General features: G+C 38.0%; 1 protein-coding gene across 8 annotated transcripts in view; it reads right to left on the bottom strand.

Moving 5' to 3' along the window:
* Positions 1–27,291, bottom strand: part of ARB2A (ARB2 cotranscriptional regulator A) — a 273,806-nt gene that overhangs the window by 38,584 nt on the left and 207,931 nt on the right. The window contains exon 12 of one of the 8 annotated variants that reach the window (XM_068929019.1): positions 5,456–6,080. The exons of 6 other annotated variants lie outside the window; for them this stretch is intronic. In XM_068929019.1, coding sequence (XP_068785120.1) covers positions 5,938–6,080 — 143 coding nt within the window. In that variant the 3' untranslated portion in view covers positions 5,456–5,937. Of the gene's footprint in view, positions 1–5,455; positions 6,081–27,291 lie in introns of those variants that run through there. One more of the 8 variants, XM_068929017.1, reaches the window with a different exon arrangement.

The raw sequence follows: 27,291 nt of genomic DNA, 5'->3' as shown, positions 1-27,291 counted from the left end.
ATGACAGAAAGCAGGAATTAGGGGGAAAAAAAGACGTGAGATAGTAATGCAATTCCAGCGCTCGTATCTCTGGAGGTATTTTTGTAACACCACGTTCTTGTACAATCACAGCTAACTATTTCCAATTTCCTTTTTAAAGGGAGCTGTTAACTTTCCAAAACTTAAAAAAACAAGTTCAAAGCATTGTATGCTATTAATTTAATACCATATCTATATTCTTCTTTACATTTCTAGTTTAAAGTAGAACACTTACCATTGCATAGGATTATAGGGCTGCCTAGCTCTCACGGAGCTACTATTTTTTCTGTATTTTACTAAAGTACCAATAATAATATCCAACGAACTAATACAGCTTCCCTATTTTAGAACTAGGTTATTCAGATACAGATAAACTACCTGTTTGGAGCACTTGATCACAAATGTAATAGCATATCACACAGCAAGAAATTAGCATTTATATTCAGAATTAACTATTTTGCATATACAAAGGTAGAAACATAACTGAAGCCTAAAGAACTGAGAATTTAGCTCGCTGGGCCTACATTCCCCAAAAGATTTCAGCATGCACTAACTTCAATGTACATGACTGAGGTATCAGTGCTGCAGGGTGCTAAACGTTCTTAATTTGTATTAACTTCAGTAAGAAATAATGGTGTCCAGTGTCCTGTGGCATCAGGCTTCAAGCACTTTCCTGAACTGGGATGGATGATGAACATTTCATTTTTTCAAATCTCATTACTTAAGAACAAACCATTCCCTGGCATGGTTTATCTAAAGGTTAACAGGAAAATGTTATTTTTATAAATAAAAACTAAATCAGCTCCCTACATTCTTCTATAATCTTGAAAATAGAACAAAACACTGCCAAACTGGGATAACAACATTTAGATGCAAGCTAAAGAGGTCAACAGGAAACAGCATCTCCTAGCTCTTGACAGAACGAAAGCTATATTATCTAAACAGGACAGAATAATTATCTAAAGCCATACTGCCAATCATCAACATGATATAACCACATAAAAGTTGGAATTTCTGGACTTTTTCGAGGTCCTCAGGTCCTAATCAGAGTTTCAGTTAACAAAATCCATTTTGGTCATAGTCAATGGGAGTGTTTTTAAGAGCGCCTCACAGCTTGTCCCTGTTGAATTTTCCGACGTACGGCTGCATTTGGCAAAGCTTTGCTGCACAGCGCGTGCCCGTGGCACTCCTGATCCCTCTCCGCCTGCTGCCGTCGCTGTACCGCAGCGGGCCACCTTCCCCAAAATAACTCGTATTAACTTATCCATCATGAATAATATAGACATGACAAACTCAAGGCAGAAAATCTTTGATGCTGTGACACGGCAGTTCATGTTCATTATTTGTGCCCGCGTAGACATATACACTGTACACGAGTGGAATTCTTTCTGTAACATATACAACCGGATTACAGATTTAAGATACACATTTCAAACCATGCTGAGGAATGTGCTTATACTCCGTGAAAAAGGACTGAGTTTTGCTTGTTTTAAAAACCCTATGTCTTAAAAATTCTACATGCTTTATTTGTTTTGGTTTTTATTTTGTATTTCCAAAGTCGTCGCGGCTAGTATTTATCTTTGTAATTGAAACATGAGATCATCAAAATAACCTCCTCTGTTACGATTAGTTCTGCATATGATCATTAATTTCAGAAAACAAAGGCAAAAAATGGTGATCTTTTTAATGTTTCAAAGAGAATATCTCCTAAATCTGTAAGGTACTGCTTAAAGTTTTAGTCACACAATGACCATTAAAGCCAAGGCAAGTTATGCAGCTAGCACCTGTAACACTCTTGGATAATTTATTCCATATATGGGGTATAGTCTCAACTCGGTGTGTGGGAACTTGTGTTTTGGATTCTGTAGCCAGCCTACCCTATCACTCCAGGAAGCAGGGCTGTGTTATTCCCATCATTTTCTCTGACAGCTTACTCATGTTTAAATCTAATTCACAATTGCCTTCCTGGGGTGAGCTGGTATCCCACTCTGGCCCCTTTATCCTGGACAAAAAAAGCTAAAGCACTGTAAAAGTGCTTAATGCCTCAGATTCAGCCATAGAAAAGTCTCCTGGCACAGAAACTTGAGAGACATCACTCCGTTCCACTCGCCAACCACCTCGCAGACCATCGCATATGGAGGCAGAGCAACGGGCATAAAATACAGGGATGTGGAGAAGCCAAGGCACCCTGCCATAAATCAGGTCTCCCAGACTGTTTGAATTACAATCAAGTGCATGAAAATCAGGAAGCTGCTAGGGGGCTTAAAACCTTGCCCTCCAAACTGCAAGTTCTGTCCCGAGATGCTGAGGCCCTTTTTCTATAGGATCATTTCCCAGCATAAAGGTGACTCTTCCATTTGGGCTGCTTGCTCTGAAACAAGAGTGATTATATTCAAAAATATTTATTGTACTTTGGAAACACACTATCCAAAACAGATTATTTAAACAAAAATATTACTTTCATTTCACACAGGGAGATTATGAAAATAACTGCAGCTGTCTCACTATAGTAAGGAGGAGGAACCTGTAACAGGTGCCAGAATCAGCACACAATACTATTTTCAATGGCAAATATATACCTACAACCTCATTAGAGTTGCTTCCATCCTGCTGGTGCCATCACCCTGAGGAGACCATGCAGAGTTACCAGCAAAATAGTACATGCATGCACAGGCATTATTTTATATAAAAAATAGATTTTGGTCTCCATAACTGTAGTGCTTATAGGGAATGGCCCAGTGCAAGTGAGACTAAAAGTCATATAATTTAAAATTACCACTGGTTTCCATACCTACCTGTGAAATTGCTACGATACCTTCGCCCTATTTACCTACTCAGCAGTGTTTGTCCTCTTCCTTTCTACTTCAGTCATGAAGATGGCTAGCAACTACCAGGAATATTTTATTCTCCTTTGTTCTGGTTCTTTTTAATTCTTCCTATGATCTTACGCAACTTTTTTAAAAAGGCAACTCCTACAGTTTTTAAAAAATAGCCTTTTATATCATTTTTGAAAAAATATGCAGCATTTTTGGATTTTTTGTTTGGATGGTTTGGTTTGCTTTCTTCAGGAATTATCCTAAAGCCAAACTTTTCAAGGTACGAGAAAGAGTGATTTTTACTAGTGAAAATACTATCTTACCTTACCTCTTCGTTTTTTGGAAACGTTCTTCATCTTTCTACTAGACTTTTCTCAAATGATAGAAGGGAGATACATTTCAACAGCTCTGGGGTGAAGAACTGGTAAATAAGGGAAGTTTCATTCTGAAACATTGTTTTTTTCAAAAATCAAATATTGATTTTTCAAAAAATGAAAATTGTGAAAAAAAGCTTTCAAAAGTGAAATATATTCTAGTCAAGACAAAATAAAAAGGAAAACAACTGAAGACAACCCCAAATCCTACTGCATACAACATATAGGGGACTGTGAGAGGTTCCAAATAACAATGGGAAACAACATGGTTACTGCCCAGAGTGGGAGAGGAGCTGTAAACTTATGGTTGCTTAATGCGGTTCAGCATGGATTGCCACTAAAAATAAAAGCATATCTCTGTCCTAAATAAATGGCTCTAGCAATTTGGAAAATGTTAATTATTCAGAAATTACGTGACTTGAAGAGTAACTACAGAGGTAACTTCCCAATAATGAGTCTCCTCTAACAAGTTTACTGAGAAATTTTAGACTTCATTAATTGTTATTCCCAAAAGGTACCAATCCACTGAGATTCTAGTAGGATACAGTAACCTGCTTGTTGTCAGACATCTGTAGTTAAATTGAGAAGCCAACTTACTGAGCCTGGCTCCACCAGATTTCTGCTGAGCTCCGCACATAACGTATTCTGTTCATACTTTGACCTGTGCACAGCGGTTGTGATGTACTCCACTTTGTTTCTTGTCAGGTAAAGTATAGAGTAATAAAGTGGGGGGGAAAAAAAAGTGGAAAATCTGAAAATGTCCACAGTTAAAACTTTGTAATGTTAAAATACAAACGCAGTCGCCTTTTCTGATACTGTCACAGGCACCAAGTTATCATTGAACCCAATGATAACAAGTGTATACACAAGTATATACTTGTTAAATATTTATATAGCTCAGGTGGAAACATATTTTTACTAGATAGCTTGCATACCGCAGTACCTACTTCTAGCAGAAGCACTTGAGCTACTGGTCCCCAGCGTGGAACGAACCAGAGGCTGAGAGCATTTTTAAAGCAGTAACCAAAAGATATCTCTATGCTCAGGTGTTTCATTTAACTGTGAATTAAAATTAGCATTCTAGCCAGTAATGCTTTGCCTTACTTCAGGTAAACTGATCCAGTCCCTGACTGGGAAAGCAGAACATAGTCTCTGCCTGAGAATCGTATTATTTTATCGTAATGATGCCCAGGTATCACGGTGAGGCATGATCCCTGGGGCAAGCAAAATCCTCTCTTTAAAAAGAGGATAAGGTAGAGATGCCAGGTAAGCAAAATCATAATGCCTAACACACATGGAAGGAGGGGCTGAATAAGGAGCACAGAGACCAGGGAGGACAGCACCAGAGCACAGGCGAGGACAGCCCAGCTCCAGGCCAGCTGTGTAGTTTAAGGTAGTCACCGCTTTTGCATTTTTTTCCACATATAGAATGAAGAAAAAAAAATTCACTGTGCATTTGTCCAGAATTAAGACAGTACAGAATATACTTGTTTATGCATTCATAGTCAAACTGTAATACTTTGCTATACTTTTATTCATCTTAGTAGCCACAGAAGCATTACTCTTATTTTAAACAATCAGTCCAAATCAACCCTTTCACATTCATATTAACATAAACTCAATATATTAAAATAAACTTCAAAATCAGCTATTGTGTACACTTCAGTAGAAGCTTAATACGTCCACACATAGATGTATGCAGATGTTTATGAATATCCTGCTGCTTGGAGAACTACTCGCTATGTTATTTTGCCACAATTTGCATTGTTATAATAGGTTATTGACTGATTTTAGGTTTAAGGGACTAAGGTAGTATTCAGTAATGACTCTGTGCTACAAGTTTATTGCAAGTGCCCAAGGTTCATTCACCCCAAGCGATTTAGTCAATAACCAATTTTTATACTTCTATCTCCTTCAAAATTCCAAACCAATAATCCCTGCCCTTTTTTTTTTTAATTATTTCAGTATCAGACTAACATTTCCCATGGAAATCAATATGGGTGAGATCCATTAGCCAAAAATCTGCAGCACTGCAATGCAAACATATTAAAAATATTGATCTTGCAGGCTACTGATGTTTTGATTGACTTTAATGTTTGTAAGCAGCAATAACAGAATTTCAATGACTGAAACAAACTTTTGATTAAAATTATAGATTTTTAAATTTTTTTTCTATTTTACTGTTTCAAAGGGTGTCACATGGTTTACTTGTTTGCCATAAATGATCACAGTAGTAAATACTTGTTCAGTTTCTCATTTGTAAATATTTTAGTCTGCCGCAGGTTACACATTTTCAAACCTACTTTCAATCATTGTTGATGTTTCACAGATACATAATGCCAACATTTGCATGGCCAGACTTATTTTTGCAGCATCTCCTCTTCTGGGTTCTTGCAGCTTCTCCTATTACCAGCAATGATAGCAATTTGATCACACTCTAACATTTTTTTTAATTGTCCAAGAAACTTCAATTGATATTTTCATAACAGCTGGCCAAGATCTTGCTAAAGCCATTTCCCTAATGCAGTTCCTCCTTCCAGAAGAAACATCCTAGCTAAAATAAATACACCTTTTACACTCCAGGTCTTTCTGTCTTGGGTATGCATTACCATAATATCTGAATGTCCCACAATCTGGATCACATTTATCATCACAGAAGAGTAGTACTAACCCTGCTTTAGGGATGGGGAACCAAAGCACAGAGAAGTTAGTGGGTACATTCAGGGAACCTAAATTCCACCGAAGTCCATAAGCCTATTGATCAGGTACCTCTGAAGGCTGAGAAGGCTGGTCATCAGGAGGCACCAGCTCTTAGGTGGACTGTAGGCTATTTGAACACAGTCTCTACATGTTTGCTGTAGGTCACATGCATCTGTGGTAGTTCAAAAAAACTGAGCATTGGTGTAAGGCTCTCTTGAGCTTTAGACTAACATTAACAAAGTAGATGACCTCTCATGGCTTTGTAATTGATAGTCCATTTTGAGATATTTCACGCTCATGCTTAAACAGGACAAACGGACTATCTTTATCAAGAAGCAGTAGCGTTTCAGCATAGAACCACAAAAAAAAAAAAAAGGCACAAACCTGGAACTGACAAAACTAAAGGAATTTGCTATCTGACACAACCAAATCCATCTTGTCACAGGTCTTTGATAATCCAGCTGTGAGGTTATAAACGGCAAGAGAAGAGGTGATCTAAACTCTACTACAGGCCTAGACAATCTAAACAAACCTAAGGATCTTCTCACTGTGGGCAACTAAGAAAGCCACCCATATTTGTTGTCAAATGCCTATAGCAAGCAGCAATTTTTTGTGCTGGTGCTCCTTGGGAGTGGCTAGGAAACAAAAGTGTCCTAAACAAGGAATATTTTGGACAAAGGTTAGACAAAATTCATAGCCAAAGCCCCCTCCTGTAGCGAAGGAACTGGAAGGTGGGGAAATTCTGCAGAACTGACCGTGACCATCACTAACTACTGTGCAATTTTAAGTCCTCAGCTATCTTTAGATTAAAAAAAGATACACAAAGAATAATAATAAATGACAAAGTGATGAATGCAACTACAAAAATGTTAGAAATGAAACTGCCGACTGTCAAACGGATTGGTAACAGGTTACAAATGGTATTCTTTGTGCCTGTACTGTAAACAATTACGAATCAATTTATAATCCTAGAAATTGAAATACCTTGTTCTGAAAACAGTTGCAGAACAGGCAGTCTTAGTACAAGCTTTTTTACAGTATGTCTAAACATGCTCTAAAAACAGCTCTAGGCTGGGAGCATATTTCAGGGCTCCAACACGTGAGCTTCCAGCAGCTTTAGCCTCAAGGGTTCAAAGCACTGCTGCTCTCTGCTGTATGTCCTGCCCCTCTGCTGGAATTGCTGCCCCGAGGCAGAAGTAGCAGAAGTGAATATGCCCAGCGCATTAACGCAAATGCACTTTCTTTGTAGTTTAAGGTTGTCAGCTGAGACAGCTCATGGGACAGTCCATACCTTTCTATAGTCTTTGGTAAAGAGAAGGTAGATGTCAAATGGACTGGACAGGCAGCTCGGGCAGTTAAAATCTAGAGTCATCAGAGCTTGAGAGTCACAGGCCTATCTCCATATCTGTTCATGGCTGAGACCACAAGTTATGAAGTCAGCCTATTTAAACCAATTAATTTCATACAAGACACCAATACTTATCAGACAGAAATAACCCTGGCTTTGCTGTTTGCTGACCACTGATGACAGAAGTGAAAAGCTCTGCATCTCACTATCTACTCTCTAAGTCCCTAACACTGTTTCCTTATTCCAAATATTGCCTGGGACCGAGTACAAAACATTCACACTATTCATGTATTTGCATATTCATCTTGTCTATCACAACAAAGAGACAAATTTAGAATGATTTTTGTAAGATTTGTCTTCAATATCTAGCTGCATAATGCAATTGCTAGTGATTACTATTTGCATGTAACATTCTATTATCCAGTAAGTGAAACAAATTGCTCTCATTTTAGATTGTGAACATGTTCAGTGCTATCCCTCTTCTCATTGCCCAGCTAAGTTCAGGACACCAATGCCACATTTGGGTGAAGAGAAGATTCAGCACACGCCCTCGGCCTTGTGCAGTATGCCCTGATTGAGCAATGTGAACTCGATTCCCTGACTACAGCCACGTGGCATACATTTCTGCCTACACAAAGTCTTGCAAATTCACCAAGTAACAATGAGAATGACTTAAAAATCATGAAACTAAAAAAACAAGCTTAGGGCTTTTTCTCATGTATCTTTTTGTTTTTGAGCCTTACCAGTCTAGCTGAAGAATTTTCAAGTTTTTTTCCACACCGTTACATGGGAAAGGAGTTTATATGAAAAAGTGCAAGAAAAAAAAAGCACTGATCATTTGATTATAGCATCTGTAAATAAAATATAAAATACCTCCAACTCATGAAAAAACCCATAAGTGATACGGAGATAGTTGTTAGTATCTGCTATTTGCAATTCTGTACAATATGGAAAGCATTTCTTCACAGCTGGTGGGACAACTTGTTGATGTCCTGAGATAACCATACCATCTCTATGCAACCAACAGATACTGCTGTCACTAATACTATCACCCATGATCTTTCAATTGAATTAAATCAATAGACAATGAAGTATAACATACCGTAAAAGTAATGTATTTGGAGTTTGCCAATACAGATTTGAGAAGTAGATCCAGCAGGCCATGCCAATTTCCACCTCTAATAAATTAGCTATCACTTTGGCTGACTGATTCCTCTTTCCATCAGCTCCTTTAAGGCTGATTATTCCATTTGGCTGTGCCAAAGGATTTTAACCTTCTCCCCACTCTTGAGTTCAGTAAATTTCTTTATAACATATCTACTCTCACAACACTGTGAGAGAAGGGATTAATCTCTAGTTTCCATATACATAGACACGCGCATAAATACACATGCAGAAGTAAGAGAGAAAGAGTTGGAGGACCACATCTCCAGAGTAGCTTAAGGCATACCTAAATGAGTAGTAAAAGAAACAACTCCTTTGCTCCTCGCTTCTAAGGTCATCAAATATAGGATCAAACACAATACTGTGGTGCAGTTCTCAGGCTTCAAGCCCCCCGACAGGGTCCTCCTGGCAGGGTGCTTTGTAGCAGGTTGCTACAAAAGTAGTGGGCGTTGGCCATAGGAGTTCAAGCCTGTTTTCATATCTGTGTATAGACAGGTATCTAACTTCTACCGAACGTAATGTGAAAAGGCTTCTAAATAGGAGTACTTAAAAGGTCTGTGACTTACTCTAAAACATTCCGTAGTTCCACAGCAGAGCAGAAATTGTACACGTGTCCCCTGTAGCTGGCCAGCCTGCATATAATCAACCTTCCAATCAGGGATTTAAACCCTTTAAATCAGTTTGTTTTAATAGTTTAGGATCATTAAAGTGCCTTTAAATGTCTTCTTTTTAAGAGTCTAAGGTCTGCCCTTGGGAAAGAACAAAAGCCTAAGAAACCAAAACAGTTACTGTTCTTGCTCCAGTTGCTGACTGCAAAGCAAGCGCTCTATTACCAAGCTAAATTACTCAGGACACCCCAATAAAGCAGAGAGATGTGTGCTGAAGACCTCTGTGGCTGCACAATTTCAGAAAGGCTTCAGCAAAGCAGTAGAGAGGGCTGCCTGGGTAATAAGTCTCTTAGCTGAACCGGAGAACTAATGGTCAAATCCTACAAGGTGCTGGACATCTCCTAAAAAGTGCTCAGTATCTTCATGCCCCAGGGGCATTGAGAAGTGAGGGAAATTCTGGGTGCTCAGAACTTTCAGCTGATTCACTTGATTCATTAAATCATACGGGGCTGATTAAGAGGACGTGTATTTTGGAATAACAAAGCAACCTTACGCACACCCTTTAGGGCGAAAATGCCTCCTTTCATTTAATCGTAAAAAGAAAGAAAGTGAAAAAAGAGAGCCCCCGACACAGAGCGAATTAAAATGTCACTATGTTTACTGCGTATTTTATCAGTCTGTATAATGCAGAGTATTAATTACGTATTCAGAAGTTCTTAAATAACCTGCAGACTTTCAGAAAATTTTTGCAATTACTTACATGGGGCTTTCATGGCAAGCCTTGAACACCAAAATAGGAAAAGAACTTAAAACTATAATAAAAGAGGTTATGACACAAATACAATAAAAACCCCCAACTTTCCGGCTCTAAAGCATGTGCCCTGCCCCCTGCAGCTAAAAGTCACATACTGAGAGTGTATGTTCTGTCAAGAATTACTAGTTTCAAGCATGGCTGGTGATTTTGGACAGTAGCATTTAAGAAACCCTCAATCTGGCAGTTTTATCACTGCGCATTTACTAAAGCATCCCCACTGTCCAAACTCCCAGGAGTTTGGGGATCTGACTTCAGGGTAGAAAACAAAAAAAAAAGATTCCTGGGGTATTGTTTTGATCTGGTCTGTAAAATTTTTTTTCAGACAGATCATTATTCCAATCCATTCTTTCACTCTCCAGAGAAAGTAGCAAATGCAAGAGTGCTTGGTTCCTTTCTTTCCTGGAAACAGAGTGCAAATGAAGCTGGCAAGAGCTCACACAATTGCTGTTAAAGGTACTAGTGTCCTCAGCAAAGAATTATTTTGAAGCTGTGAGATCAGAGGCAAATTGGTCAGCAGTATTTATTTTTTTAATTTCACTTATTGGAAATTACTTGCCTGCAGATGTACCGGAATTAACATGAATGAAAGATAGACCGCATTGCTAGTTTACTCTTCTGTGTTTTACTGCGCTGTAGAAAGGTTTTGATTTTTTTATTATAAATAACATTGGCTACAAACATACTCTTTTTCTGGTTAGCATAGTCACAATGCACTCCAGATTTCAATCTGTTTGCTGTATGTATGTATTTAATGAACTGGTAAATGGATGGTTCACAAACATTTTACTAAGACTTATTTGTTGTTTGCAGTATGTAACTGGCCACCTAAGTAATAACGACACTTGTTTTACTCCCTGATGTGGACATTATGGACATCAAAAAAAAACGAAAATAGGTGGTATCGTTCTGGTTAATATTTCCTAACAGACCTATTTTTGCTACTATACATCACATTGGGAGAATACTGTTACCAATAATGGCCAGTTCGTTGTATCTTCCTGAAACCAATAAATAATATTACCCAAAATACATATGTCAGAAAATGAAGCTCACAACTTTTATCCATCTATTATTTTTGCACATAATAATAAGAAATTCAATTTTACTTTACTTAAGTAGCTTTGCCTGATTGTATTGTAGACTTTGTTACATCTTTAAAAAACATGAAGCATGTTCCAAAATTATGAAAACAGCTTAAAAAGTATGAACCTAAAAATCTTTGTGCCCTCTGAATTTTCTATTTCTAGGTTTCATTTTTTCGTGGCTATTCACACCGTCACAGAAACACAGGTCTAAAGAGATGTCTCAAGGTCATGCATTCCATGCCCTGCCCAAGGCAAGATCAGCTGCACCCACATCACTTCTGGCAAACGTTTGTCTAACCTGTCCTTAAACACCACCAGTAATGGAGACCTCACGGGCATTATGCTTCAGCATTCCTCCAGCTCTACCCTTAGAAAGTTTTTCTTAATGCCTAACACAAATTTTTTCTTGCTGCAATTTAATTTTATCACTTTTGCACTATTTGCCATACACATGGAACAGACTGTTCCTTTCTTTTTTGCAAATGTTTAACATACTTGATGATTTCCACCATGTTCTTTCTTTCACTCCTCTTTTTTCAGGGTAAGCATCATAAATTCTTTCAAACTTTTTCAGAAGGTCATATTTTCTAGACCTCTCATCATTCCTGCTGCTTTCTTTTGGAGGTTCTCCAGTTCCTTCTCCTTTTTCATGGACTACGCTGTCCATCACCATATGTAGTATTTCAGTTGAAGCCTCACCAATAGCCTGTCTTGTAAGCTATAGGATTACTTACACATTTCAGTAAAAGGCTTGTCTTTTCTGGTACAATGTGTCATTGTTGACTTATTCTTTACTTGCTGCTAAAAAGGCTAGCAATTTATTCTTCGGGGAAAAAAAAGGAACTCTCATCTGACTCCAGGTCCTGTGATCCGTTCTGAGAAACCTGTAATAAATTCATCTCTATTACAAGCCACACTTTTCTTCAGGTCCCACTTCTACTAGATCTGGATCAAAATCTATTATCGCTCTGATCCTAGCACTGCATCACATGCAGAATCTTTCAGCAGTCGGGAGCAGTAGTACTTTCATGTTCTATGGCAGTCGGAAGGAAGAAAGGCTGCCCCTCAAAGAGGGACTGAAGAGCAGCTGCTGCCTATGTCAAGGCACAAGTACTACTGATGCATCAGTGCCACTACCAGAAGCACTACCTTCCCTTGCTTCTGAGTATATCCAGGAGTAGAACAAGAGTCTTTAATTTCCTTTGTGGGCAACCTAGGAAGCTATCTAATTCATTAAGATATAGCCACACCCGGGTGCCTGTGCCACGTGCTTCAGAGCCTAAGTTAACTATTGAGTTGTAGCCCCCAAAGTTTCCTTCTGGAGGAATAAAACACTGTTCTAATTCTGTTGATTTATTCCTATTCATTCCCTTATTGCTACCCTACACAATTAGCCCAACACAAACAGTCCCTAGGTAACAACTGTTAAGCAAAGCAGATACCCATGGGGAAGAAATTTTGTATAAAATCTCCATGTAATTGGAATTAATTGAGGACATAAGAAGTCATGCGGACATCTAGCCCTAAGTGCAGACTGATGGATTTTACAGAGCTGTTTCAGCAGTCTCTTCCTCCCAACTTGGAGAGTTGGACCAAAACAGAGAATCTGATCCTACTTTTTGTTTAATGTGGGGAGAAAGATACAGAAAAATATCCTGTTAGTTTAGAATGATGATACCTCGGTATGCTAAAACAAAATATTCTTTCACTTCAGAAAATATAACTAATGCCATGGTGATATACTCAACAAATATTTAAAATATGTTTTTTCAAGCTACTATGAATCAAAACAAGGGGACAGCGATGGTTAGAGAGTTACATGAAGTTATGTAAGTAAAACACAGACCATGTGAAACCTTGGAAAACGTAATTCGCAATCAACAGATTGCAAAGATGCTATCTTTTTGCAAGCAGTACCTCCTTTGCAAGCCTCCTGCAGGAAATATAGTTCATATTCTGAATGTAGCATGATCAGATCCAGTTATGCATGATAACTGGTGGATTTTTAAGAGCCACCAGAACATAAGATTATCTGCACAGTTAAAAGCTGAAACTTGCAAGAAACCTGAAAGGGTCACAGTTAGCCTCTCAGTTGCATATCCTCTTTTTGGAAAAAAACATCAAGCCTGTAATGAAAAATGAACCCCTAACACATTCAGAAATTGGTCAGCTATTTCACTTTCCTGTCAGGATCTTAAGTGTCCACTCATCATGATGCTGGAGTTTCGTTAGAGTCAGCAAAGTGAATCTGTCACCTCTTTGGCGCTCAAAAGGTGGCAGCCTGCCCATTTTGTCTCAACAAACAAGTAAGTCCCTGCAGATTAGTGACTGCAGTGACCAAAAAGTAACGTGATGAGGTGAACAGCTCTGCCTGGAGATTAGCACCCTAATGTAGCCTGACGAAGTATCCAGCAACAGTAGAAAAAAGCGATAATGATTGAGTGATATCATCAAAAGCAGTATGTGACTGAGCAACCCATGCAGCACTCACACCAGGAGACCAGTGACATAACACCAGCACGGCAAAGCAAATCCGGTGGGAGAAAGGGTCTCCAAAGATCCCTGAGGAACAGCTGCCAGTAAGCCCAACTACTGCATCAAAGAGGAAGCACTGGCAAACTCATCCTTGTTGCTGGACCTGGGACAAAACAAGCTGTGTGCTGAACCCTGATTCGGTCTGTGGCCAGCACAACCACACCCGATATCGGTGACCTGAGGCACCCCTTGGGCGCTTGTTGGGATCGGTGTGCAGGAGCATCACTTGCCTGGTGTACTGTGGGCTGTAGATAGTCCATAACCATATTAGGTCAGGTGAGAGAGAGGTGCGCGCGCGCGTGCGTGCTGTGTTATTATTATTTTCTTGTATAAACAGTATTTTGTTTAGTATTATTGCTTTAGTAACTTTAGTTATCATTGTTTAATTAATCTGAGTTTATAAAATAAGTATTTGAATTGAGCAAGGGCTCATCTATTTCTCTGTTACAACCCCGCCCACGCTAACCTATTGACTGTCACAGCACTCCATGCTGCAAATTTGGTGTGAAGTGTGTGGGCAAAAGGCATTAAATGTACTGAGAGCTGCAAATCGATCCTTGCGTTCCAGCTCCATGGCTACCCTGTGACAAACTGGTGAAGGACGCAGGCAGCATGAGACTGCCCCTGCAACACCTGCATTCGTGTTCCTGTTCATAACTATCTGTAATTCATTACGGACCCAACTCTAAACAGATTATAGGAGAAGAATGACAGTGAGTAGAGGCACAGATGACAAAAAGTACTGGGATACAGAAAGAATAAGATAAACGTACCTTCTACAAAGTAGAAAATCCAGAAAGAGGCCACTTGCTACCTCCAAATATATAAGAGGATGAGTAGATCAAGGCTTCCTTACATAAACATCAGGGATCAGCACAGGTGAGGGACATGTAAAATACACTGAAAGTTCATTGGCTTAGAAGTCTCCTAAAAGTTTTGAAGTTCATGGAAATACAATATTCCTGGCAAACTAAAAAGATTGTATGAACCAAAACACATGAGAAATTAAGACACACGAGTTTCGCAGAGCGACATTTTTGGACCTCAGCTTTTTAGTTCTTGCATAATATGTATAGGCATAATACGAAAATAAAATTTATCCCATTTATCCCACCTAGAGACAGGTGTCTGACATGGTCGTTTTCTAAAAGAAATTACAAATCATTCTGAAAGATGCTCTCCTTCAAGGAAACAAATGCATATGATTTATTAGAAATAAACAATTAGGATAAAGTTAATCTGAAATGATTACAAAATGACGAACCAAGACTACAGCAGTCCAGCTAAAATTAGTCTCTCCTCCCCTATATAAGTGGAATTCCAAGACGAGACAGCACCATGACAGGGGAACGCTGGTTAAAACCGATATACTGATGCCTAGTGCTTATAACCCATTTTTAATTTTTAAAAAAGAAATCAATGAGAGCAGATAAAACGCAGACAGCTGTAAGCCCCTCGAGTAATCTTGTCATAACATTTGTTACTGTAGTTCTACACTTTTACCTTTGCACTTTGTTGTATGTAACAGAGCAACATAATTAACCACTGGTAGGTAGTGTTTACGTTAGTTCTCAAAAGGTTAAGAAGCTGATTATAGCTAAAATCAGCTTTGCCTGGGGCTTCAGTGGCTCTGTGTAATCAAATTAGACAAGCAGGGCACAGTGTCACCTAACACAAACCAGTGGCACTTTCTTTTCTGTTTTGACCTTTTTCATTAGATGAGCAAGTCAGGTTTCAGCTTATTCCAAACATTTTGAACAGATTAGTTCCCAATAAACTCGGAATGATAAGCCAGGCATTAGTCCAGATCATTTTCATAAGTGATTCAAGTGAGACTGCACTCAAGAGATTCTTTAGGAATAGCATCAGTTCTTTTTTCCCCTGAAGTAACCTTTTGCGTTAGTACTTTTTTTTGTGGAAATGGTTTTAAAGGGTGAATGGCAATGACTTCAAAACCCAAAGTATCTTCAGTCATTTTCTTTGCACTGAACATTTGTCATTTTGCTTCTAGAACTGCAGAATGGTTTCTCAAATCCAGCAGCAAACAGATAACTTTACAAACATGCCAGAGAATGCATTAGCATTTCTGAGAAACCACAGGTAACCCACTCAGCACAGTTACTGTTCATCCTCTCTACACAGTTGCTGTGTTCTTTGAACTCAAGCAAGGTGAATGGTATAATGGATGTATTTAAGGAGGTTTAATAATGTAGAGAGAAGAGCAAACCAGCCTCACATCAGAAGAACTCTTTCTGCACAGCTACACCGTAACTAAATTTAAATGCAGACTGTAGCATCAATAGCTTCCATAATCTTAGTATCTTTGAACATAAAGGGAACAAAAGATTAAGCAGGCAAAGAATATACAAAGAAAGTAACGCCAAATTTAGATAAAAACCTGCAAGTTAAGAAACACACTATGCCTTTCTGAATTCTATGTGCTAATTTAAAAAACAGTAGCTAACAACATTTGCTGTATCTTTATCTTCACATATCTGATCCTTAATTTCAATTGCAGCTATGCCTGTTAAGGTAGTGTGGCTAAACTACAGAGTGTTTAGTTTGTGAAAACAAGCAAGCATATAAAACAATAGTTTCTGCAGATGATTTGTTGTTATTTATTTACAGCCAATAAATTCAAAACTTATTATTCTAATTGATTAAGTCATAAATAGAAAGTTATGGAAGAAGTCAGGTCACCACATTTGCGCAGTCCGATGAGTCCTGCTAATCCAGCAGTACTTAACAAATTCACATGTGGTTAGCTTGCCTTGCCATAGCTGTAGATCACATTTCTATGCTACAAGCTGTGCAAAAAAATCAATATGCCAAGTTTAACATAAGGACAGGAAACACAATGTCCTCCTATATCTTCAGTGAACTCCAAATGACTATGCCGTTCCTACTCTGCGCTGTTTATTTCAGGGAAATGTACTCTTTAAGAAGAAAAAAAATCTATCACAGTAAACTAGATTCATAGATGGAGTCATACCTGACTCCGTAATAACTATTCATTCCAAATAATCTGACATTTTGATTGAATAAGCAGCCGGTCAGGAAGCTTTCCCCCTCTCTCTTTATGTATTGAAAGCAAAGGCACAATCTTTGGACAGAACATACACTTGCCATACGCATTTTAGACTTAACAGTGAGTTGCTGTATTCTTTTTTTCATATGTCTGTTCTTTAAAAGACAATATTCTTTTTCAGCTGACTGCGTTACATTACAATTCATTTACTTACACCTAGCGGCAACCAACATCCCTCGAAACAATACGTTAACTGCCTTCATGTGTCTGTATTTTAAGTCTTCATTTATTGCTGCAGAACTACATTATTTGTGCAAGTAGATTAGGATGAAAAACCCGCCGAATGAGGTAGGAGTGGTCATGACCAATAGGTCAGTATAGAGCTGTGCCACGTCTGCCTTCTAAGCTCAGCGGTGTGGAACTAAGTGTGGCAAAACAACCAGCGCGTTGGACACTTGCCAGAAGATTCAGAACTGCTGACTGCTGCCAAACTCTTTCTTTGTAAATTAAAAAAAAAAAAAAGATTGACTTTAAACACTTGCAAAGGCACTGAACACATTTTCAAAATATAAAACTAGAACAATGCGTGGAAGCAGAGAAATTCTCCTTAACATATGATCAGCTCTTTCACTGGCAATTTCTCTTCATTGCAATGAGCAGCTGTAAATGGATTAATGGCATTTAGCTCTAGAGAGCATGTCATTGATCTGTACCGAACATATAAACCGTTATATAAAACACACTCAAAGACTCACACTTGTTCCTAACTTTCTATTAATATGTCATTTGCAAGACAAATTTTATTCAGAGATTAATGTACCATTTTAAAAACCCTAGGCATAAAACTCCCAATCAGAAAATAACAATGTAACAATTTTAAGTGTTGAATAATATTAATACTGCAATAAATTACAATTTCAGTACATTTTTGCCTTCTTATTTCAGTTCAGAGAATGTAGCACAGTCCTACACTATTACAAATGAGCTGTTTCAGGGTCTCCAAAAATATCAAGTTTGCAAACTTTGCTTCCACAATCTCTCCTCATAGTGCAAAAGAACCAATAATATTACAGCAATAAACAACGAGCGTTGCCCAATACTGACGCACTGTTTTCAGGTGTAGCGCACGGATTTGCACGAACATGTATCTTCGCACATCAGAGGCCATGAACAGTCACTAAAGAACATGGCCTGGAACTGATTTCATGATATATGGAATTTGAAGTGTGTATATGAGAAAACGCCCTGGAGTCCCCAAACAAGTCTACCTGTGCCAAGTTATCAGCAACGTTAACTTTGTCCATCAGTCAAGATTACTGTACAGGATTCTGTACTTGATAGCTAACATGTGGACCTAAAGAACAGTCTGAATAGCTTGCTCACTTCGTTCAGGGGTTTTATGCAGGGGGAGAACACAGTCAGAAAACTTTCTCAAAACAGACAGCTTCATTAAAATTGGCCAAAAGAGACCGTGCATATGTAAATCACTGCTGAGTGTGTATTAAATCTTTGATGTCTTAATGCCTCCATTTGCTCTTTTTTTCTGGATTTTTACATTGCTTTAGTGTGAATAGCTCTATTTAATTTACAAGTTTTTCCCCCACCCCAAAAATCAGAAGGCAGGAAGTAGATGGGTGTAACTTAAAGAAGCAGCTAAGATGAGTTGCTGGCAGGGTGAAGTGGTAGGTTTTAGTAATAGCTGGAAGCTGTAAGTGGTTCTAAGCTTTGAAGTCAGTGCAGCTTTGATGTAGTACTCCCATAGTTAATCGCAAGATAGTCTTGAAAGAAAGATTTTCCAAATACTATCTAAGTGTCGTTGCTTGTGAAATCCTTGCATGAAAAATATTTTTCTTTTGCTGGTGAACTTCAAATCTAACATTGGACTCCTCTCACTCCCTCAGTCATTCTTACTCCCTTTTATACTGTTTTAATCAGTTAAAAAGATAATTAAGCCTAAGCTCAGTTTGGTCCAGACAGATAGCTTGCTGTGTTTTACTTTGCTGAACTGACTTCTAGTATCTTCCTTCTCAAAACTGTTGTGCGCACGCACAGCAAGAAACTGCAGTGCAGGATGCTGAGGAAGGAAAAGATGGAAGGAGAAAACCATAGGGAACCTCTGCCTGTGGCCTTAGAGGGGTTCACTAGCCTTTGCCTGGAGGAGGCATTCTCAACCATCCCCAAAGATAAAGTGACAATGGGCAGAACGAGAAAGAATCTGAACTACCTCTCACTCAGGGCCAGGCGTGATGAAGAAGGACCGATTGTCTGATGCCTGGGAAAGAAATACTGCATTTCACTTTCTCACTGCCTGTGCCATGTAAGTCACGAGCGTTAGAAGAGATACAACCGTTCACAAGTCAGAGGAGACCCTCCCCCTCGCCAAGTTTGGACAGTATGTCTTTGCTGGCTATTTCTCTCCTCTACTAAAATGTTGTGGGAAGAATATATACTGTACTTCACCCCTTCCCCCAAAGTTCTTAAGTTGCATCCTTACCTAATAAGAGCTTTCATGTTTACTGAAAATATACAAACAAAATTATCCTTGGGCAATTAGGTCTAAGAGAGCAGCTCATAAAAGCATGCTATTTAGTATCACCTGGAAACAGTTGTACAATACCCAATTTATTTTAATAATTAGATTTTAAACCTCATCCTATTCTACATGTTAAATGCTATCTACAAATTACATGCCAAATTACAGGAAAATAACTATTTCTGTTTAGTCCAAAGCTAGCAGGACGAGAATATTAAAGCAGAGAAATCTTTATTCTACATTAAAAAGCTGTCTACCTGTGCACATTTATAATGTGAACACAAAACAAAGACAACTTTCACAAAGACCCATTTCTGTCTAAATGGGCAGAAATAAAGAACATGGCATGTGACCAGTAAATTATGAGAGAGCAACACGTCAAGGTTAGAGGTCACTGAAGATTTCAACAAAACTCAGAAGATATGGCAACAGATTAAGCAAGGGGAGAGATTGCCCTCCAACCTTAACCTGTTAAGACCTTTGAAGTCTATGGTGACCTCTACTCTGCTCTTTCATATTAGTTGTTAGCTACACTAATTACAGCCTAATAGTACGCTGGAGCCAGACGCTTTTTCTAAAGCCATTCAAAGAAGGAGTATCTATGAAATGGCGACCACTTCAGCCAAACTGCGCTGTGCATATCACGAGCACTTGCCCTCTTTTAACAATGGACTATACATTCTTTCACAGATGCCAAAGTTAGAGATGTCAATAACCTTTTGCATGTTCAAGAAGCTGGTGCAGTATTTTACTGAGAGAAATCATAAAATAAACCAAAGTCAAAACCAAAACTCAAGTGAATCTAAGCGAGGTCTGACAACAATGTTGAAACAACTTTAATTCTAAAAACTGTTTCATATGCATTGGTATAATGATTACCAAAATAAAAATCTGAAGTGCAGCTTCTAAAAATACTGCACGTTCAGCACTGAAATCAAAGAAGTAACTTAGCGTTGCTGCCAGTGAACTTGAGAGAAAGGGTGTGGGATTAGATATGGAGGCTATTTGCATTGATTTTGCATCAATATCCATATTAATGCTAATACAATATTGTATCATATTTGGGGATGCATTCAGCTCACGAAACACCACTTGTAAAGCTTCAGTAAATCATTTAGTAGCATTAAAGTCAGGCAGTAAGTCAGAGGAAAAGTTTAGAAAAATGACGCAGAGCAGCAAAAATCCTATCAGAATTAACAGCATGTATAAAAAAGAATTTGCATGTGGAAAGAATAAATAATCAAAAACATTTTCTATTTCTTTATTTATGTCTAGTGAATATTTTTTACATGATTCATAAAAACTTTGGATGAAGATAAATCAATCCACCTATGATTACTGAGAAATCTGTTGCCAAGATAGCATATTTATCTGTTGGTGCAAAACACAAGCTGTGATTACACTGTTAAAAAAAATACAAAATAAAGTGTAGTTCTAATGAAGAAACAAATGAGAAGAAACTAGGACTTGCATCAGCTAGTAACAGAGCTCTCAGAAAGCAAAATAAAACAATCTGATAGTAACTGCCTGATATAAATGCTCATATTTCTATGTCACTAGGAATTTCCAACCATTTAATAAAACATAAGTTTTGAGATCAACATGCAAAATCATAAGAAAGACCCTCAATTCTTTACTGAGCTCTGAGACGCTCTGGAACAAAGATGTAAAGATATCAGGAGACATGCATCTTCTACTGACATTAGTTCCCTTGCACTACAACCTCTGACAAGGGAGGAAAAAAGCATAGTTCCAGCACCAAGCAAGCCACCACCATGTAATATGATAAATTCTCTGGAGGAATTTGCTTCCCAGTCCAGTAAGGTCTCCCACAGTTCGGGTATCCTAATATTAATGCACAATTTGCCTCTGAGCTCCTTGTTTAAAAATATGCTCTTGGTGGGCTGGCTCAATAAGAGCAATCTGTAGATCGCCTGTATGTAAATACCACCGTGATTTGGTAAGACCTCCTCTGGGCCCTCTTCTTTTGGATCTTCCTGGTTTCTCTTCACATCGTCCTCACACAATAACAAATATTATAACAAATATAAAAGCCAATCTCTCGGATGGTACTTTTGCTTGTCACTGATTCCTTCTCTCCTTAGTGTTATCAAAAAAATAAAACAGCACATCTCTTCTAAGCAAACTTCTTCCCTAGGAATCAGTCTTGACTGCAAAGGAAGAGGCCTGAGCTAGTGCAGTTATTGTCAGGCAGTAAACTGTAAGTTCTGCAGAGCGGTTTTTGTGACAGCTACAGTTCCACAAGCAACACAAGCAAAAATACAGGACAGGAGATTGTAGCCAGACTCGGCTGTATGACAATCTGAAGCCCTACTGCTAGTTTGGATGAACGTCTTGCCTCTCCACTTGTAAGACTACTCCATCATTAGATATACCTTTTCAGAAAACACATGGCATTCCAAGGCACAAGTAAAAATAATTAAATAGGATAGATTACCTAATTAATGATAAGATTAGCATATATTTTATGATTTTCCTCACACAGGTACAGTGTAAGAAGCCATGGAGATCAGCAATGCTTTAGTTAAGATGCAGTAGCCTGATAACAATGAACGTGCATTGAAGGCCAGTTCTGACAAAGGACTTCGATGCTTAAGTGCTACGGTATTGCCAGATTGAAGTGTAAAACCCAGACACCTCTCCTGAGAGCTCTACAACTGTGACTTGAAAAAAACAAGTAAGATGTCGTCTTTTTAAAAAACGGATGAGGAAAGGAAGTTGCCTTCACCCATCTCTTATATGACAGCACAGTGGCTAGAACACTGACACAGAAATAGGAAACCAACTTCCCTTCCTTCTTCAGTAGAGGGGGCATCACAGGACAGTGACCTAACTATCAGCTACCAAGCCAGGCTCCCTTTCGTGCTCTTGCAGTTCCTGGTCCCCTAAAGCTTTCATCTCTTCTTCTGCACAGTAACATAGAGTGCTAGGGGAAGCTTAGGCTTTCCTGGAGGACAGGAGATGCGTCCTTAGGCTGAGGACAGAATTACACCAGATAAAGCATAAAACAAATGCTTAATAAATTTCATTCAGGGCTATTATAAGAAGAGAAAAAACACACTTGGAAAAAAAAAAGTTTTCATTAATTCATGCTCTGCAGTTCGTTCAAAATAGCAGTCTCCAGAGACAAAAGGACTGATGTGAGACCCATCAAAACCACTGGGACTTTTTATTTTGATTTTAATGGCAGCTGAACAGGTTCCCAGTTGTCAAAAGAAATTTGTAAGATTCATAAGCTGAATTTGTAAGCTATACCTAATATATAAATCTAAGTTCTGCAATCAGTTGCAGGAAACTCTCAAAATCACAAATGTCCAGAGTACTCTTCAAATAAAAAAAATTGTATCTTGCAGCTTATACATGAATTATCAATAGACTCCAGCATAGTATTACTTTAAGAAATCTTCAGCTATTTCTTTACATATGTTTGATTTTGTGGGAAAATACTGAAAAGCGTACAGATTTCACTAAATGGACAAGTTGCATAAGTGGAGGTCTAGACCTCTGCCCCCAAATTACTCAAATAACAAATATTTCAATGTAACAACTTAGAGTAATGATGAATCCTCAAAGTTTAATTACCCAAGAATTGTAAAGTGACACCAGTTCTTGGGAAACAAGTGCTTTGAGATTTTGTATACGTTTCCCATATGTGCAGCTGCATCTGAGGACTCCAGATCTACTAACTACGGTACTTCATACGTTCTGGCAGGGTTAGACCATCATTGTTTCACACAAAGCGCGAGTGTTCAAATGAAAATTTCCACAAGACTGAAAATACACCAGAGAAGAAGCTCTTCTTGGTTTAATACTTAGTTTAGTATACAGTTTGAACTCTAATATAAAATCACTGATCACTTTGGAGGCAAAAAGGAAAACAACACACAGAGATGTAAATATAAACCGTTTTGTCCAGCAAAGCAAATTCAGAGCTGAGGTCTGTCTTCATACACGTATGTAAGCTTTCTGTTGAACTCAAATACATCCTCATGTGAGTTTCTGACAGTAAAAGTCAGATTCTTCTGGCCTCAGATTTCAAATATATTTGATCTTTATTTATATGTAATATAAAATTATATATATGTGCGCTATATATTATAATATGCATCATTTCAAGTGTTACAGTAACATAAAAATCTCAGATAAAGTAACCAGAATTTCTATATACAATGTCTCATTTGCAGAGAGATCAAATTAACAGAGAAGAGTAATGATGGGCACTTAATAGTTGCTAAAACAGTGTTTATTCAAAAGTACATGACATTTGCCTTCAAACTAGCTACTGTACTCACAGTAGCAATAAAGAACATAATCTAAAATGTGTTTCTCTATTAACCACATGGATTATTTCTCTGTTAAGATGTTGTAGGCACATCTTGTAAACCTACCTAGAATAAAAGTATTAATACAGGAAAATGTCCTACTCCACACCTTGACATTAAAATTAGAATGTAATTAAGATAATTTTATTTATTAAATGTAGGTCATCAGGTTAATGTATTTACTGGAATAAATAATTATTCATAATATTGATATATATATTTTAAACAATGTTTACACAGAGTATGGTTTTCATGTCATAAATGTAAGAATGTGATATGCCCACTTAAATTAGCCTTGTTCTTAAAACTATTTATGTAAACAATCAGCATCTGAACATTAGCTAAAAGCAGTTGTTTGCTTTTGCTTTCAATTAATAGATTACAATCACAATGTATTTAAAACAAGTCACTTAACTGTCCCTGTACATTAACTTGATGAGATTAGTTGCTGACACTGGTTAGCAAAAAATGACAAGTCCTCTCAACAGAAAATTGGGCCTTCCAAATATAGGAATGTCTCTTCATAGGAGAAAGTTTAGAGTGCAGCTATACTGTGAAAAGGGCCTCTAAAAATGGCATCATGGAGCGCCATGTTTCTCATCTCTTGGTTATCTCACAGGTTGGGAAGCTAATCTTCTCGGCTGAAAGCTAGTTGGAGCAGCCAGAAAACTGTTAAATTAGCAACTTGAGGGCAGGGTGCTAAGAAGGCAAATATGATATAAATTTAACCTCCATGTGTTGCAAATAAATTTATGTGGCAAAGAAGAAAAAGAAAAGAAATTTTAAAATCAGTTCTGTGCCATTGCTTGGAGATTTTCTAATACTTTTTGTTTGTTGTCCAGCAACGAGCAGGGATTTGATATAATTGCTATGAAGATAACTTGTATACCTAAAGTATTAAAATGTCTGCATATTATCTATTTAGGATGATTCAAGTAAATAAAAGCGGTGAGGATATGGTGTTCTATTCTAAAAACACCGTTACTTATTCCAAAGACTCATCTGAGCATGGGTCTTTAAAGCATACTAGCGCACTAACAAAGCCCAAGGGGAGATGCTGCCTGGGAGGTTAACGGCAACCTAGCCAAGGAATAGACCTACCACCAGAGATGAGGATAAGCTCCTCCTTAAGCATATATCTGTGATGCATGGAAAGCTTCACTGTTACGGAAGACATCAGTTCAGAAGATGCACACTGTCGGTCCCTTCTGGCCAGTTCTAAATCAACATTAGCGTTTCTAAAAATTATAGATCTTTTTTAACAAAACGGATATAATGGTCTCTATGAATTCAACATTTCAGACAGCATTAGGATGGATGAAGATGAATGAAATCACTGGGCTGGAAGTTGGTAGTTGCCTAGGGCCAGTGACCCTGACCTGATTACATTCAGTCTGATTAAACAGAGAAAAGTGTCAGCCAGCAATATATATGCTTGGTGCTTCAAAAGGTTATCTTCTTCAAGGTAAAGAGAAATATTAACAAATTTAATCAAGAGAAGATATTTGAACAGAAATGAATGACAGATACTATTAAAAAGTTTGTTGGATGACCAAAACCCAAACCAGACCGCTTCAGTCCTGGTTCAGCAGAAAAGTGAAATCAGTCATTAGATATTAAAAAAAGTGGAAATAGCTTGTTATCGGTACAAAAAGACGACAAGGAAAGCTGAAGTTATCAAAGGAATATCAACCTACAGCTGACAAACTTGGTACAATGAAGAAGTTTTTTCATATACAAGCAACAAATGCAATCCATAGCAAAGATATGTCCCTTTTCAGATGGAGATGGCAAAACTGTAAATTAGAATGTAGAAAAAAGTATGAAATAATTCAATATATATTTCTATTCTCTATTCGCAAAAAAATGATAGAGTGTTTGATGAAGTACCTTCTGTTTCACTCATCAGTATCCACTCAGGGATAAGTACTTGTAAATCAGCAGGCTTGCAGGGTTTGTATGCAAGAATCATAAAACAGCTGATGTTCATGGCCACTGATGTTCATTTTAAATAAAACTTAAAATAGCAGAGAAATTACAGAAGAAGGGAAAAATCCTAATCCAGCTTTCAGAAAAGACTAGCTGCATGGTTAGCCTGGTATAAATCTCAGGAAAAATGGACATATAGGCTCATAAATTCCTGCCATAGCTACTACGGACATGAAGAATAATCTCTTTTCACTTTTTTATTGCAACCTTTCCCATGCCTCTCCCCCAACAAATATACTCTTCTTTAGGGAAAGCAATCCCAATTCATTCAAATATTCATTGCAAGTCATTTGCTCTACACTCCTGATTATTCTCAACGCTTCCTCAATGCTCTGTTCAACTGGCTGATGTATTTTCGGGGGTGCAATACTCAAAACAGGACACGATATCCCATTTGACCCTGCAGCAGTATTGATCAGAATGGAGGGATAAATACATAAGTTTCATAAGCTTCATTTCCAGATTTCATTTTCTGGGGGCACTGTAACATCGCTAACTAAAGTGCAGCTTCTGAGAACAAATTCCGTAAGTCGTCTTCTGTGGAATCGCTGCTCACCCAGTTGCTCCTGATCTTGTATGTACGCAACAAGGAAGATAAGGGGAACTACCATTTCATGGTAAAGCTAGTGAAGTTTGGAAGAAACTGCCCAGGGAGGATGTGGCATCTCCATTACAGGACTACTAAAGAACCAATTAGATGGACATCTGTCAGGAAATGACATATGAATATGTGATCGTGCTTTAGGCTGCTAGTTGAAGTAGATAAATGCTAAAAATCCCTTTCAGCCTTACAATTCTGTAATATTGGAGTCTATTAAGGATAATAAAGATAACGATAATCTCTTAAGATACAAAAATATAATTAATTCAGGTCAATGTGACTTAATGGAAAATAAGTCTTAAACAAACAAAATCAGTTTCGCTCTTTCATGAATTAGCATGTTTAGGTTATAAGGACTGAGACGCAAATAGAGCATACTAATTTTTTTTATCTGGCATTTGATTTATTTCTCTGGAATATTCTGAGCAGCAGAACAAATGAAGCCAGTTTTCCTATGGATTTTTGTCCTTTGCCTTCCTTTCCTTTCCAGCAACTGCATCCTGTTCCCCTCAGATTTCTTGTGAAACCTCTAGAACAAGGACCTATATGATTTGGGTTATTCTGGAGCCATGTGTCTGCTATGTTCGGCTGGTTGTCTGACTGCTGCTTTGCTAGCTGACTGTTCTCAAATGCCATGCAAAACACCTGAGTGACTCTGCCTTTTCCTTCGAGGGAGACATTAAAAAGCGCTTCTTCCTTTACGCTGCCGACTATTTTCACAAAACCTGGAGAAATTTAATTATAACCGAAACTTCAAATTAGGAAGAAATTGATCTATGTTTCATAAATTCAGAAGGGGACAAATGGCACAACTGCAGAATTCTCGTTTACTTGTGCAAACAGGTAAAACAATCAATATGACTCAATAACCCTAAGAACCTGCAAACTAAGTAAACTGCAAATGTAGTCGTCATGGGAAAATTATCATTTAATAGAGACGTTACTGATGGAGTTTATAGGGATTGGTATCAGTCCTAAGGCTATTCAGCAACAGTACAAAGTCAATATAAGTTCCCTATTAAGTGTTAAAATGTGTGTAATGTGTGTAAACATGAAGACTGGCAGACAGCTTCTTAACAAGGAAGACTGCAGCTATTTTTGTGGGTTTTTTTCTGTGTTCCTCTATTTGTTTTAAAAATAACTACATGCAACATTTCAGAACAATACCTCAGCACCAAGACGAAGAGCAGCACTTCTAAAAAGGGTATCAGGAGATGGTGGACAAGCTCCTTTATAAGTAAACTCTCTACAATATGGTGATAAAAGGGTCTAATGTGACACTTGGCTGATGAAACATAAGAAAAGCAGGTAGCGAAGATCTGAACTCTGTGTATT

Source organism: Struthio camelus, chromosome Z (genome assembly GCF_040807025.1).
Source record: "Struthio camelus isolate bStrCam1 chromosome Z, bStrCam1.hap1, whole genome shotgun sequence".
In the NCBI taxonomy this organism is placed as follows: Eukaryota; Metazoa; Chordata; class Aves; order Struthioniformes; family Struthionidae; genus Struthio; species Struthio camelus.
Note: the sequence above shows the minus strand (reverse complement) of the source record. Positions and strands in the feature narration are given on the sequence as shown.